The sequence below is a fragment of the Lutjanus erythropterus genome, chromosome 23, assembly GCF_056507025.1.
Source record: "Lutjanus erythropterus isolate fLutEry1 chromosome 23, fLutEry1.hap2, whole genome shotgun sequence".
NCBI lineage: Eukaryota > Metazoa > Chordata > Actinopteri > Lutjaniformes > Lutjanidae > Lutjanus > Lutjanus erythropterus.
Genome location: NC_139339.1, coordinates 4,422,184 through 4,434,640, shown reverse-complemented (window position 1 = coordinate 4,434,640; position 12,457 = coordinate 4,422,184). Strand labels below are relative to the sequence as shown.

Below are 12,457 nucleotides of genomic sequence, written 5' to 3'. Positions count from 1 at the left end.
TTTTCTGATATTGCATTTGCTACTCCAACCTTTATCACTTTATATTGTTCTGCTACCACCCTCAGCTGTATGCATCACAAACAAGCAAAGCAAACAATCAAATATTCAGATCTAAATGGTTTACATGCAGCATAATGATTTATGAGTATTGACAAAACTTTCAAAATCATAACAATTTGTTTTGTTTGAAATTAGAGCAGGACAGGTAATGAAACAAAAGATAATGAGAAGTAAAATATTTCAAAATGTCTCTTACATGCACATTAAAATGGAAGATAATTTCTAAGCATTTTTGGTGCTGGTTTGGACCAAAGCGCCTGCCATAACCCCACAGCCTTGATTAAGTAGCCGTTAGCCAGCTGTAACTTGACAGTTTTGGAAAGCAAGTAGGGTCCACTCCATTAAAAACCCACAGGTCTGTACAGGCCACAAACACACTGGAACAATTAAGAAGCAGAAGTATTTTTTTTATTCTTCACCAAAATAATGCTGTTGGTCGCAAGTGCAAGCAGCTTATTCTGACTGATATGTCAATTTGTTGTTTAACCCTGCCCCCTTGTGGACATAGTAAGTAGGACTGGAGAAGTATAACGAGTGAGAAAGGAGTGAGTTTGTATTTGGAGGAGGTGGGATGGATGGATGGCTCAAACAAACAGGACTTTCAGCTTGGAGACTGGGGCTCAAGTACTGTGTCCTGACACTGATGTCTAAGGGGGACATATAAGTGGAGTCAAGGTTTATGGGGACCGCAGACCTGACCTTACACCTCCATATGAGGACACTGATGTCTAAGGGGGACATGAGACTCATCTAAGTGCAGAGCAATGTGTATACATGAGCAAATGTGAATTTTAGCTATACATGAAGAAAAAACATCTACACAGCAGGCAGCTCCTTGGATCCCGCTCGCTTTCTTTCACCCCTGCCTGGTATCATCTATACAACCATCATCATATGAATATAAAAAAGTCACCTTGAAACATTAAGCAGTTGACTAAAGACTCCAATTCATGGAGCTAACTTTTACATTAGCTTAGATCTGCCAGTGACAGCTGGCAGTTCACGTGGCAAAAACAAGAAGCTGCTTTCGTATATGTTTTATATTTGAATTTTGTGTAACTAAGAGGTGCAGGCATTAGGAATTGGTCTACTGTGCCAACATTTCTCCCAGGTTACATCTCCTGTTGACATTTCACCCCTGCAGCAGGCAGTTTGATTGGCCTTAGTTGACTGAGTGTACAAACAGCTCTCTAAAATCACAATCCTTCATCTCGGACTAATTGAAATATGTCACCCACATGTTACCAAACACAATCTAGGCTGTTGCTCTCTCAAAATTGTTTTTCATTCTTAGATGTTCTATATGAATCTAATCTGATTCTTGTCCTGATTTATTGTTGGTCTTACAACACAGCAGTTTTCCTGCTTTCTGTAGAAAGAGCAGAGGCAACACCAGACTGCTGGGCAGAGAGAACCAGTACACAGAGAACCAGACAGCACACTTTTCTCTCTCTCCGAGATGTGGTGAGGCATACACAGAAACGCCAAGCATATTTCCCACAAACCTGACCAACAGCACTCCCAGTATGGTCATGATGGTGTAGAACGCCCTCAGCTTTGATTGATCAACCCGCGGTCTGACCCCACCCTCTTCCCCTGGCCCTGGACGAATCAGAACACAGAGAACAGAAAGACTGCAGAAAGAGACGACAATGATGGTTAAGACTAAGACACAAAAGAAGGTGATGAGCATGCCGATATTGTCTGCCGTGGACACGAGACCTGTCACAACAAAGCACAGCAGCCAAACACAGCCAACAGTGATGTTTCTGATTCTGATCCATTTTTCCTTCCTCAGGCTCAGGTAGGTGATGGGGTGAACGACAGCCAGGTAGCGCTCCACACAGGTCAGGACGTGAAAAAACATCTGTCCGAATAAGGTGATGGAATTGAAGAACAAACCAAGTATTATCATTTGTGGGAGATCAGTGTAGACACCGCAACAGATGAGTGTGAACTCTACGATACTCATCAGATCTGCGATGGCCAGGTGGTAGGTAAAAAGGTCGGAGTGGCTTATTGTCGCGCTGGTGTGCTGCTGCCGCCATCGTTGGAGTCCCAGGTAGAGGACGAGGAAGGAGAGAGGGAAGAAGATGAGGATGTTGGTGATGGTGAAGGCGCTGATGGTGGCAGTGCCTGCTGTGTAGTTGAAGCAGCTGTACATGGCAAAAAACATGTTGATGGGGGAAGACAGGGAAAAGGGAAGGGAAGCATTCAAGTTGGAAGAGGAGATGAGCGACATAACTATGGGCAGGGAGCAGGATAGAGTGAAAAGAGAGAAATATAGAAAGAGAGAAACAAAGTTAACAAATAGAAATAGTTAAATGTACAATGATGTGAGAATTAGCAGATATCTGAGGTTGTTTAGGCTTGAGCTAAATGCTAATATTAGCATGCTAACATGCTCAAAGTGGCAATGCTGTCATGTTTATCATGGACAACAAGTTGAAGTGCCTGCACAGAGCCTGAAGGGGACTAAAAGATAATTCCCATTTGCCATCTGGCAAGAGATACAAAAGTATCTCCTGATGCACCACATCTACAGGGGAGCTTCTTCATATTAGACTTTATAATTTACCCTCAGCAAGCCACAACAGATTTGCCTTTGATACACCTGATATATAATGTATGTGGAACCTATTTGTTTAAAATAAGAGGCCTTTTTAGCATCTTTTCAGCAACAAGTACAATAATAAAGAATATAATCTTTTTTTTCTTTTTAAAAATCTTTTTTAATCTTTTGGTCTAGTCAAACTGTATTTTAAACATTGAAACAATTAAAAAACATAGTTTTTCCAGCCTGAATAATTTTATTACAAGTCATTTTAATATCTGTCAATAAAATTAACTCACCTTGTCTGTAGTTTTTGGATTCTGATCTTTCCAACCTTGTGTCGCCTGTGTGTCTGGATTGTGAACTCGTGTGTTGTCCATATAAATTTTAGTCCTTCTGTGTGTGTGTGTGTGTGTGTGTGTGTGTGTGTGTGTGTGTGTGTGTGTGTGCGCGTGCATGCATTTAATTGTTTGTGGCCAATTTTGCATGTTGTATAGCACATTCACTTTGCATTGCTTTTGACCTGCAGCTGTAGTTTGCAATATGACCTTTCTCCCTCACAGGTGCAGAACAGTACCTTTTCACTGCCTTGCCCAAAGACACGTCAGCACTGACAGGTTCTGAGACATGGGGGTCTATCTTATGCTGATCTAAAGCACAAGTTGAAAGTACAAGTCGCAATGGATTTAATTTATTCAAGGTGTGTCCAAATCCACCTTTGCTGTCTTGCGCACAGTGGGACGCATCTATCAGTCGTGCCGTGATTAATTCATGGATGTGTTTTAGGTTGAATATGCAATAAACTAAGTCACCTCTCATCACCTTTGTGAAGTTGGACAACCCAAAATTTCATAACAAGATGACATAAGGCATAGAAAGACATAGCAATCACTTTACTGATCTTAGTATTTACTCTGTTACTTCCCTCCCCAGCCACAAACTCAGAGACCAAAAGAATAACATTTCAAAGCTTTATTGTCAGAAATTTACTTTAATTATCAGTTTCCATTCTTAGAACCTTTACATTTGGTAAAAGTAAAGTATAAGTATAAGTTTAACTTTTTTTTTTTTCTGTCAACAACCAACAAAGTAGGCTTAGACACACTCTTTACTAAAACAATAATAATAATTTATTTCACAAAGCATGAGGGGGCACAAAGGACCTTACTATTTTTAAGAGAGGACAAAATAACATCTTTTTAAAATAATAAAAAAATAATAAATGTAGTTTCTAAGAACACATTTTTAATTGGCTATAATATTTCTAAATTACACCAAACATTCTACTTTACATCACACTTAAAAAACATAGATATGGATGTGATATTTCCAGCTGATAAAAGTCATTAAATAATCAATCAGTAATGAATTACAAGCATCATACCGATACACAAAGCCTTGAAATCCTACTTCTTTCATTGTAACTTGCCATTTCGAGATGTAATATTTCATAGCAACAGTAACAAAACGGGGTGAGTGTTGGCAAATGGTCATTTCTGTTCAACTGTCTCCTGATCACATCTGTTCGTATTACACTAATGCAGAAGACAGTGCAGGTTTTTGCTCTTTTAGTAATTGTGTTCCGTTCTAAACTGATTGGTTCATGGTTCATTTGTTTTTCTTACAGCACGGTAGTTTTCCCGCTCTCTGTAGGAACAACAGAGGTACCACCACACTGCTGGGCAGAGAGAACCAGAAGAAAAACAAAAAGATGCCACACCTTTCTGTTTCCCCCAGCCGTTGTGAAACATACAAAGCACAGATAAGTATATCCCCCCCAAACCTGACCAACAGCACTACCAGTATGGCCGTGATGGTGTGGAACGCCCTCAGCTTTGATTGGTCGACCCTCTGTCTGCCCCCACCCTCTTCCCCTGGCCCTGGACGAATCAGAACACAGAGAACAGAAAGGCTGCAGAAAGAGACGACAATTAAGATGAAGGCTGTGACACAAATATGCATGACGGTAAAAGAAACTTGATTTCCCACAAATATGAAACCTGCCTCTGCAAAGCACAGCAGCCAAACACAGCCAACAGTGATGTTTCTGATTCTGATCCATTTTTCCTTCTTCAGGCTCAGGTAGGTGATGGGGTGAACGACAGCCAGGTAGCGCTCCACACAGGTCAGGATGTGAAAACAAGTCTGTCCAAGTATATTTATCGTGAAAAGGTAGAGACCTACCATCATCAGTTGTGGGAGATCAGTGTGGACGCCACAACACAAGACAATGAACCCTAAAACACTCATCAGCTCTATGAGGACCATGTGGTAGGTGAAGAGGTCAGAGTGGCTTATTGTCGTGCTGCGGCGCTGTTGCCGCCATCGTTGGTGACCCAGGTAGAGGACGAAGACGTAGAGAGGGAGGAGGATGAGGACGTTGATGATGGTGAAGGCGGTGACGTTGATAGTGAAAAGTGTGGAAGTCAAGCAGCTGGACTGGGAGGAATTTATGTTGATGGAGAAAGAGAGAGGTGGAGGAGGAAGGGAGGCATTAGAGGAGGAAGAGGAGTTGGCTGACATAACTATGAGCAAGAGGCAGAGAAGGAGTGAAAAAGAGGAACAGATGGAAAGAGAAAAACAAAATTAACAAGCAGAAATAGTAAAATCATGTAAATCTTGAGTTAGAATTTCTGTAGAATTTAGATTAATTTAGTAATAATCAGGTTTCATTGATATCGGTCAGAACTCAGATGCTCTTTATGAGGTTTGTAGGTGCAGCGTAACTTTAAATAACTAAAACACCTGGAGTCTCATAGCTTGCTAGGGAATTAATTTAATACTTTGAAAAGTGAAGTATCATATTACAATATTACTTTTATTTTAAACTTAGAAATACAGAGTACATATACAGTGAAAAACATAACAGTGAAAATATAATCAACATTCTCTGGTTCAAGTTTCTCAAATGAGAGGATTCTGCTGCTGTTTTTGTGTGTCATGTCATTGCAAAGCAAATATCTTTGGTTTTGAGGACACTGATTGAAAAAACAAGAAGCCTGATGATGTCATCTTGGTCTCTGAGAACTTATGATGGACTTTTTTTCATTTTTTTGACACATTGCGAAAATAATCAACAGATTAATCAATAATCAAATTAATTGTTGCTGCTCTTAACATTAATAACCAACACAAGTTACATGATGTTCTTAAAGGACACCCACCTCGTCCGTAGTTTTCTTCTGATCTTCCCTCTCCTGTGTTTCTCAGTCAGTGGCGCTCGAAACTGATGTCTGATCCAAACATACAGTCTATTAACACATGAGTGTGTGTGTGTGTGTGTGTGTGTGTGTGTGTGTGTGTGTGTGTGTGTATGTGTTTGTGTGTGTGTGGTGGAAGCTGATTTAATGAGCCGTTCACAGTTTCACTGTACTGACTGTGTGTACTTAGACTGAATCTCTGGGACGAGCAGGTGGAAGCAGGACTGTGGGGATTTTTGCATGATGCCTGCATTTGATGCTTTTTTATACGGTTCATTTCCGTCTGCAAGATTTATCATCATATTCTTTTTTTCCAGCGAGACCAGAACACAAACTGTGCTGCAGTTAGCATCTGCTTCGATTTGACAACTGAAATATAAATAAACTCATTTATTTAGTCTACAATGCACAATATGCAGTAGAATATGACTAATTGTGATGGTCAGTGTTTCCAGTTTTGGCTCTCAAAGTGTAATTCATGGCTGCCCACGTTGGCTTTGTTTAAACTGGATGTTATATTTTTGTATATATGTTTAAATAGTTTTGTATATGTTATGATTTTATCTTAAGGGATAGTTGACCCAAAAATGAAAATTCAGTCATTATCTACTCACCCTCATGACGAGTGATGGTCGGCCTTAGTGTTTGTAGTTTGGGGGATTCTGCAACGCTGCTTTGCTATGAAACTCAAGCAGTATTTTGCAGACTAGTAAAATAAACCCAACCCCATTCAGCGTTTGGGTGAGTAGATAACTAGATGACTGAATTTCCTCGGAGCAGACAAGGTCTTGGGGACTCCGTGTGATGTGTGGCGCCCACCTGAGGTGAACCTGGACCCCAGGTTGGGAACTGATGTTCTTAATGTTCTTTTAACATTTTATTTAAATGTATTTTTATGCTCATACGAAGCACTTTGAAGTGCATTGTGTCTGAATGGTGCTGTATGAATAAACTTGTCCTGCCTGATGGTTTAAAGGACTCAGTGCTACTGGATATGTGAACCTGGAACAGGTGTAGGAGGTGCACCTTTCAATGAATTCAGCAAAGTTTCTTCCCAAATTAAAGGTCCAAACACACATTCAGCTGCAGATCATTGGTGTTGGATTCAGTGTCACTTTAATGTGTACACCCAAAATACAAAATACACATGAATACATTATATATATGTATATATATATATATTAGCTGTTAATTGGAGTTATAATGTTTCTAAATTACAGCAAGATCTCCTCAGGATTTGTGACATTAAACATCACATAAACATTACATTGATACACAAAGCCTTAAAATCCTACTGATAGATTGTAAACTGATATTATAAGGTATAAAACTCTGTAGCAACAGTATATTTCTCAAATGAGAGGATTCTGCTGCTGTTTTTGTGTTTCATGTCATTGCAAAGCAAATATCTTTGGTTTTGAGGATACTGATTGAAAAAACAAGAAGTCTGACGTCATCTTGGTCTCTGAGAACTTATGACCTTTTAACTGGTCCTTTTAACCAACACAAGTTACATGATGTTCTTAAAGGACACCCACCTCGTCCGTAGTTTTCTTCTGATCTTCCCCCTGCTGTGTTTCTCAGTCAGTGGCGCTCGAAACTGATGTCTGATCCAAATATACAGTCTATTAACACATGAGTGTGTGTGTGTGTGTGTGTGTGTGTGTGTGTGTGTGTGTGTGTGTGTGTGGTGGAAGCTGATTTAACTACTAAGTACTGACTGTGTGTACTTAGACTGAATCTCTGGGACGAGCAGGTGGAAGCAGGACTGTGGAGATTTTTGCATGATGCCTGCATTTGATGCTTTTTTATACGGTTAATTTCCGTCTGCAAGATTTATCATCATATTCTCTTTTTCCATCGAGACCAGAGCACAAACTGTGCTGCAGTTAGCATCTGCTTAGATTTGACAACTGAAATATAAATATAAACCAATCCATTCATTTAGTCCCTTATTGTATTGTATTTTCTATCAAGTGTTTATCTGTGAATCACTGAATCTTTACGAATACCAGTGATAAGCATCTGACCCTGAATCAGCTATAGGGCCCAGGCATGTCAGACCCCCAAAACCTCCAGTTACTTCAGACAAGACTGAACACATCTGGAATCTTTTAGATCTGCGGGGTTCTTCTAAGAATGGAGGGTGAGATTACAGCAGTTTGTCAAGTGCAATGAAGAAATGTGTGCACTACCCCAACCAAGCAACGTGGTGGTCTACATCACTGGTTCCCAACCTAAACTAACTAACAATTTCAGTCAGGCAGAAATTTAGAATGAAAGTAATCTGATTACAATTTAAAGTAGTTTCAAGCACTTAAGCAAAATAGCAAAGGTAGTTTTTTACGCCTACTTTTGTACAAATTGTGATTTTAGTTGCCTTGGGGACTCCCTGTGATGTTTGGTGCCCACCTAAGGGGCCCCACACACCATGTTGGGAACCAGTGGTTTAAAGGACTCACTGCTGTGTTAGCGAGCCACCTGAGTTAGTTAGCACTGGTTAGTTAGAGTTATGTGTGTGTAAAAGAAAGAGACAACATGAGCTTTTCAACATGCATGGTGACACATTATACTTTTTAATGAATGAAGCAGTATAAACATTTTTTTTTCCCAGATTAAAAAAATGTCCAAACACAGGATCAGTTGCAGATGATTAGCATCTGATTCAGTGTCACTTTAATGGACAAACACAACATAAAATAAATAAATACACAAATAAATAAAACTACTCACACACGTATATAATGAATTATAAACATCACATTGATACATGAAGCCTTGATGTTCTAAACTGCCATAATAAGATGTAAAACTCTGTAGCAACAGTAATAAAAGAGGTCGGGCTTTGGTGAATTTTCAGTTGTGCTCGTGTTTCTGTCTGATCAAATCTGTTCCATATTGCAAACATTAATGCAGTTTCTGTGGTCTTACAACACGATGCAAACCTGACCAACAGCACTGGTAGTATGGCCGTGATGGTGTAGAACGCCCTCAGCTTTGATTGGTCGACCCTCTGTCTGCCCCCGCCCTCTTCCCCTGGCCCTGGACGAATCAGAACACAGAGAACTGAAAGGCTGCAGAAAGAGACGACAATTAAGACGAAGACTGCGACACCAATAACTATCATGTGAATAGAAACTTGGTCTGGCACAAATATGAGACCTGCTTGTGCAAAGCACAGCAGCCAAACACAACCAAGGCTGACATTTCTGATTCTGATCCATTTTTCCTTCTTCAGGCTCAGGTAGGTGACGGGGTGAGCGACAGCCAGGTAGCGCTCCAAACAGGTCAGAACGTGAAAAAAAGTCTGTCCAAATATATTGATCATGAAAAGGTAGACACCCACTGTTATCATTTGTAGGAGATCAGCGTGGACGCCACAGCAGAGGAGCATGATGCCAAAAACACTCATCAGCTCTATGAGGACCATGTGGTAGGTGAAGAGGTCGGAGTGGCTTATTGTCGCGCTGCAGCGCTGTTGCCGCCATCGTTGGTGACCCAGGTAGAGGACGAAGACGTAGAGAGGGAGGAGGATGAGGACGCTGATGATGATGTGTGTGTGTGTGGTGATTTAATGAGCCGTTCACAGTTTCACTGTACCGGCTGTGTGTACTTAGACTGAATCTCTGGGACGAGGACTGTGGAGAATTTTGCATGATGACTGCATTTGATGCTTTTTTATACGGTTGATTTCTTTCTGCAATTTTTTTTGGTCACGTTCTCATTTTCCAGGGAGATCAGAGCACGAACTGTGTCCTAATTATTAACATCTGAAACATAAACCAATTAATCCATTCAGTCCAGAAAGCACTGGTGGACTGAAATACATTGTTTAAAAATAACAATGCAAAAATGCACGTTTAGACACCCTTGTGGTAGATGAAACATAATAAAGTTCCCTGCCAGTGGAGAAAATGTGATGAAGTGCCACACAGGTTTCCCCACATGCATGAAAATTACTTGGTCTCTATGTGCCTTTAAAGGTTTAATTTGTTATGTGTGTTTTTATTACAGAGGTGTGGTAGTTGTTGACTTTATGTTACATCAGTGGTGCCCAACCCTGGTCCTCAGGGACCCTGTCCTGCATGTTTTAGATGTTTCCCTGCTCCAACACACCTGATTCAAATGATCAGGCTGTTGTCAGGCTTCTGCAGAGGCTTGATGACGAGCTGATCATTTGAATCAGGTGTGTTGGAGCAGGGAAACATCTAACAACCACTGTGTTACATCATGTTAGAACAGAATGACTTCAGAATAAAAAAAAGATTAATCTAAACCCTGAATTGAAACTGTTTCACCCTAAATGCATCACGACTTGTGCTACACTGGTGCCCTTTTCATTTTTTTTCGCCTCTGCCCCTCAGCCAGCCTCAGTCTGCCAGTGTGTATAATTTTGCTAAATCTTAAATTTCTCACCAGCTAGTCCTACCATAAACTTAAAATCAAACATATTCTGCAAATCTATTAATAATTCGTTTAGTATCTGAGCTGATATTTGTGCTTCCAGTTATATAATATACCATTTCAAAAGTAACTGATTTTATCTTTCCATTAAGATCAAGATTTGACAGAATCAAATGTAGATTAAAGATTACTTGGAAAAGATCAGTGTAGTTTTGTTTTCTTCTGTTTTATTTTTGTGTTGTGGGGATGGTCAGACTGTCATGGAAACTCAGTGAAAAAAAACACATTATTATTCATATTAGTTATCAGGAGATAAGGTTCTTTTTTTTCGTTTTATTAGCAAAAAATATTAATTGTCTGGCCAGATTAATACACATGGAGGTCTGAACAAAGACTAGTTAGTCAGATATTTTTTTATTTTAAATGTAAGCTTTAACAGTTCTTCATTAGACCAAACAATAAAAGCATGAAGTGAGACATTTACAAATGATACAAGTCTTAAAATAATCAATTATAATGAAATAAAAGCATCACATTGAGGTTATGTTTGATACACAAAGCTATGTAACTTAACTTCTATATGAAGTAACATGAATTTGAATTTGAATTTTGGTTATAAAACAGTCCAGCACTAGGCATGATGGGAAACGTGGTTCATTGCAAAAACCCACTAAAACCAGCATTAACACTCTATAATGCTTAGTTGTACTTCTGCAGTGACTTGATGTGAAATTAACACAAGAGCAGTGTAATCAGTAGCACATTAATCTACACAGAGAGTGTTTTAAAGTAACTTGTTACTTACAAATAAAATTAAAGTGTGCTGACTATTTGTTTTTCTTACAGCACGGCAGTTTTCCTGCTCTCTGCAGAAAGAGCAGAGGTAACACCAGACTGCTGGGCAGAGAGAGCCAGAGAAAAGACAGCCACCCAAAACACCTTTTAGTTTCCCCGAGCTGCAGTGACACATACACACCGGTGAAAAATGTATAGCCTCCTAACCTGACCAACAACACTCCCAGTATGGCCATGATGATGTAGAACGCCCTCAGCTTTGATTGGTCAACCCTCTGTCTGCGCCCACCCCCTTCCCCTGGCCCTGGACGAATCAGAACACAGAGAACAGAAAGGCTGCAGAAAGAGACAGTAGCTAAGATGACGGTTGTGACACAAATAGAGATGATTCCTGTGGAAATTTGGCTTTCCACAGACAGCAGGCCTGTCGTCGCAAGGCACAGCAGCCAAACACAGCCAACGGCGATGTTTCTGATTCTGATCCATTTTGCTTTCCTCAGGCTCAGGTAGGTGATGGGGTGAACGACAGCCAGGTAGCGCTCCACACAGGTCAGGACGTGAAAATATATCTGTCCAGATAAGTTGATCACAAAAAGGTAGACACCCACCATCACCATTCGTGGTAGATCAGTGTGGACACCGCAACAGATGAGCGTGGACCCAAAGACACTCAAGAGCTCTATGAGGACCATGTGGTAGGTGAAGAGATCGGCGTGGCTCGTAATCGCGCTGCGGCGCTGTTGACTCCATCGCTGGTGGCCCAGGTAGAGCACAAGGAGGCAGAGAGGGAGAAGGAAGAGGATATTGGTGACAATGAAGGCGATGGTGCTGTAAGCGCCAGCTGTGGAGCTGAAGCAGTCGAGCAGGAAAAAATAAATGTTGGTGGGGGACGAGGGGGAAGACAGAGGGACAGAGACATTAGAGGAGGAAGAGGAGTTGGCTGACATCTACAGGTAAGGAGCAGAGTGAGAAAGCGATAAAAATAAAATTAAATTTCCATGCAATCGTGAAAATTAAATTAAAATTAATTAATTAAAAATCTTTGGGTTTTGGAATTTTAATTGTACAAAACAAGAAATATGAGGACATCATTTTGGTCTCTAAGAAGTTGTGACGGACATTTTTCCACTTTTTTTTTACTCATTAATCAAGAAAAGAATTGGCAGATATTTCAAAATGCAGGCATGAACATTATTAACCAAGACATGTTATGATGATAGTAAAGGACACCCACCTTGTCAGTCTGATCTTCCTCCAGCCGTGTTCCTGAGTCAGTGATGGCTCTAAACTGATACCTGATCCAAATATATACAGTCTGTTACCATGTGAGTGTGTGTGATGAAAGGTGATTTAATGAGCCGTTCACAGTTTCAATGTACCGACCGTGTGCATGTAGACTTAATCTCTGGGATGAGCAGCTGGAAGCACGACTGTGGGGATGTTT

The 12,457-nt window shown here is 40.4% G+C and overlaps 3 protein-coding genes and 1 pseudogene across 3 annotated transcripts; all 4 read right to left on the bottom strand.

Moving 5' to 3' along the window:
• Positions 1-1,369: 1,369 nt before the first annotated feature.
• On the bottom strand, positions 1,370-2,302 carry LOC146305448 (uncharacterized). The gene has a single exon (XM_084713106.1). It carries the CDS (start codon positions 2,300-2,302, stop codon positions 1,370-1,372), a length of 933 nt encoding a protein of 310 aa, XP_084569232.1.
• A 1,920-nt stretch (positions 2,303-4,222) lies between these two features.
• On the bottom strand, positions 4,223-5,137 carry LOC146305447 (uncharacterized). Its single transcript, XM_084711593.1, has one exon. It carries the CDS (start codon positions 5,135-5,137, stop codon positions 4,223-4,225), a length of 915 nt encoding a protein of 304 aa, XP_084567719.1.
• A 2,791-nt stretch (positions 5,138-7,928) lies between these two features.
• Positions 7,929-9,370, bottom strand: LOC146305446 (uncharacterized; the record flags this gene model as incomplete). The annotated part of the gene is made up of 2 exons (XM_084713105.1): positions 7,929-7,947; positions 8,760-9,370. Coding segments are annotated over 2 exons (630 nt in total), but the record flags the coding sequence as incomplete, so codon positions are not given.
• Positions 9,371-11,015: 1,645 nt separating this feature from the next.
• Positions 11,016-11,960, bottom strand: LOC146305445 (uncharacterized; annotated as a pseudogene).
• Positions 11,961-12,457: the final 497 nt, after the last annotated feature.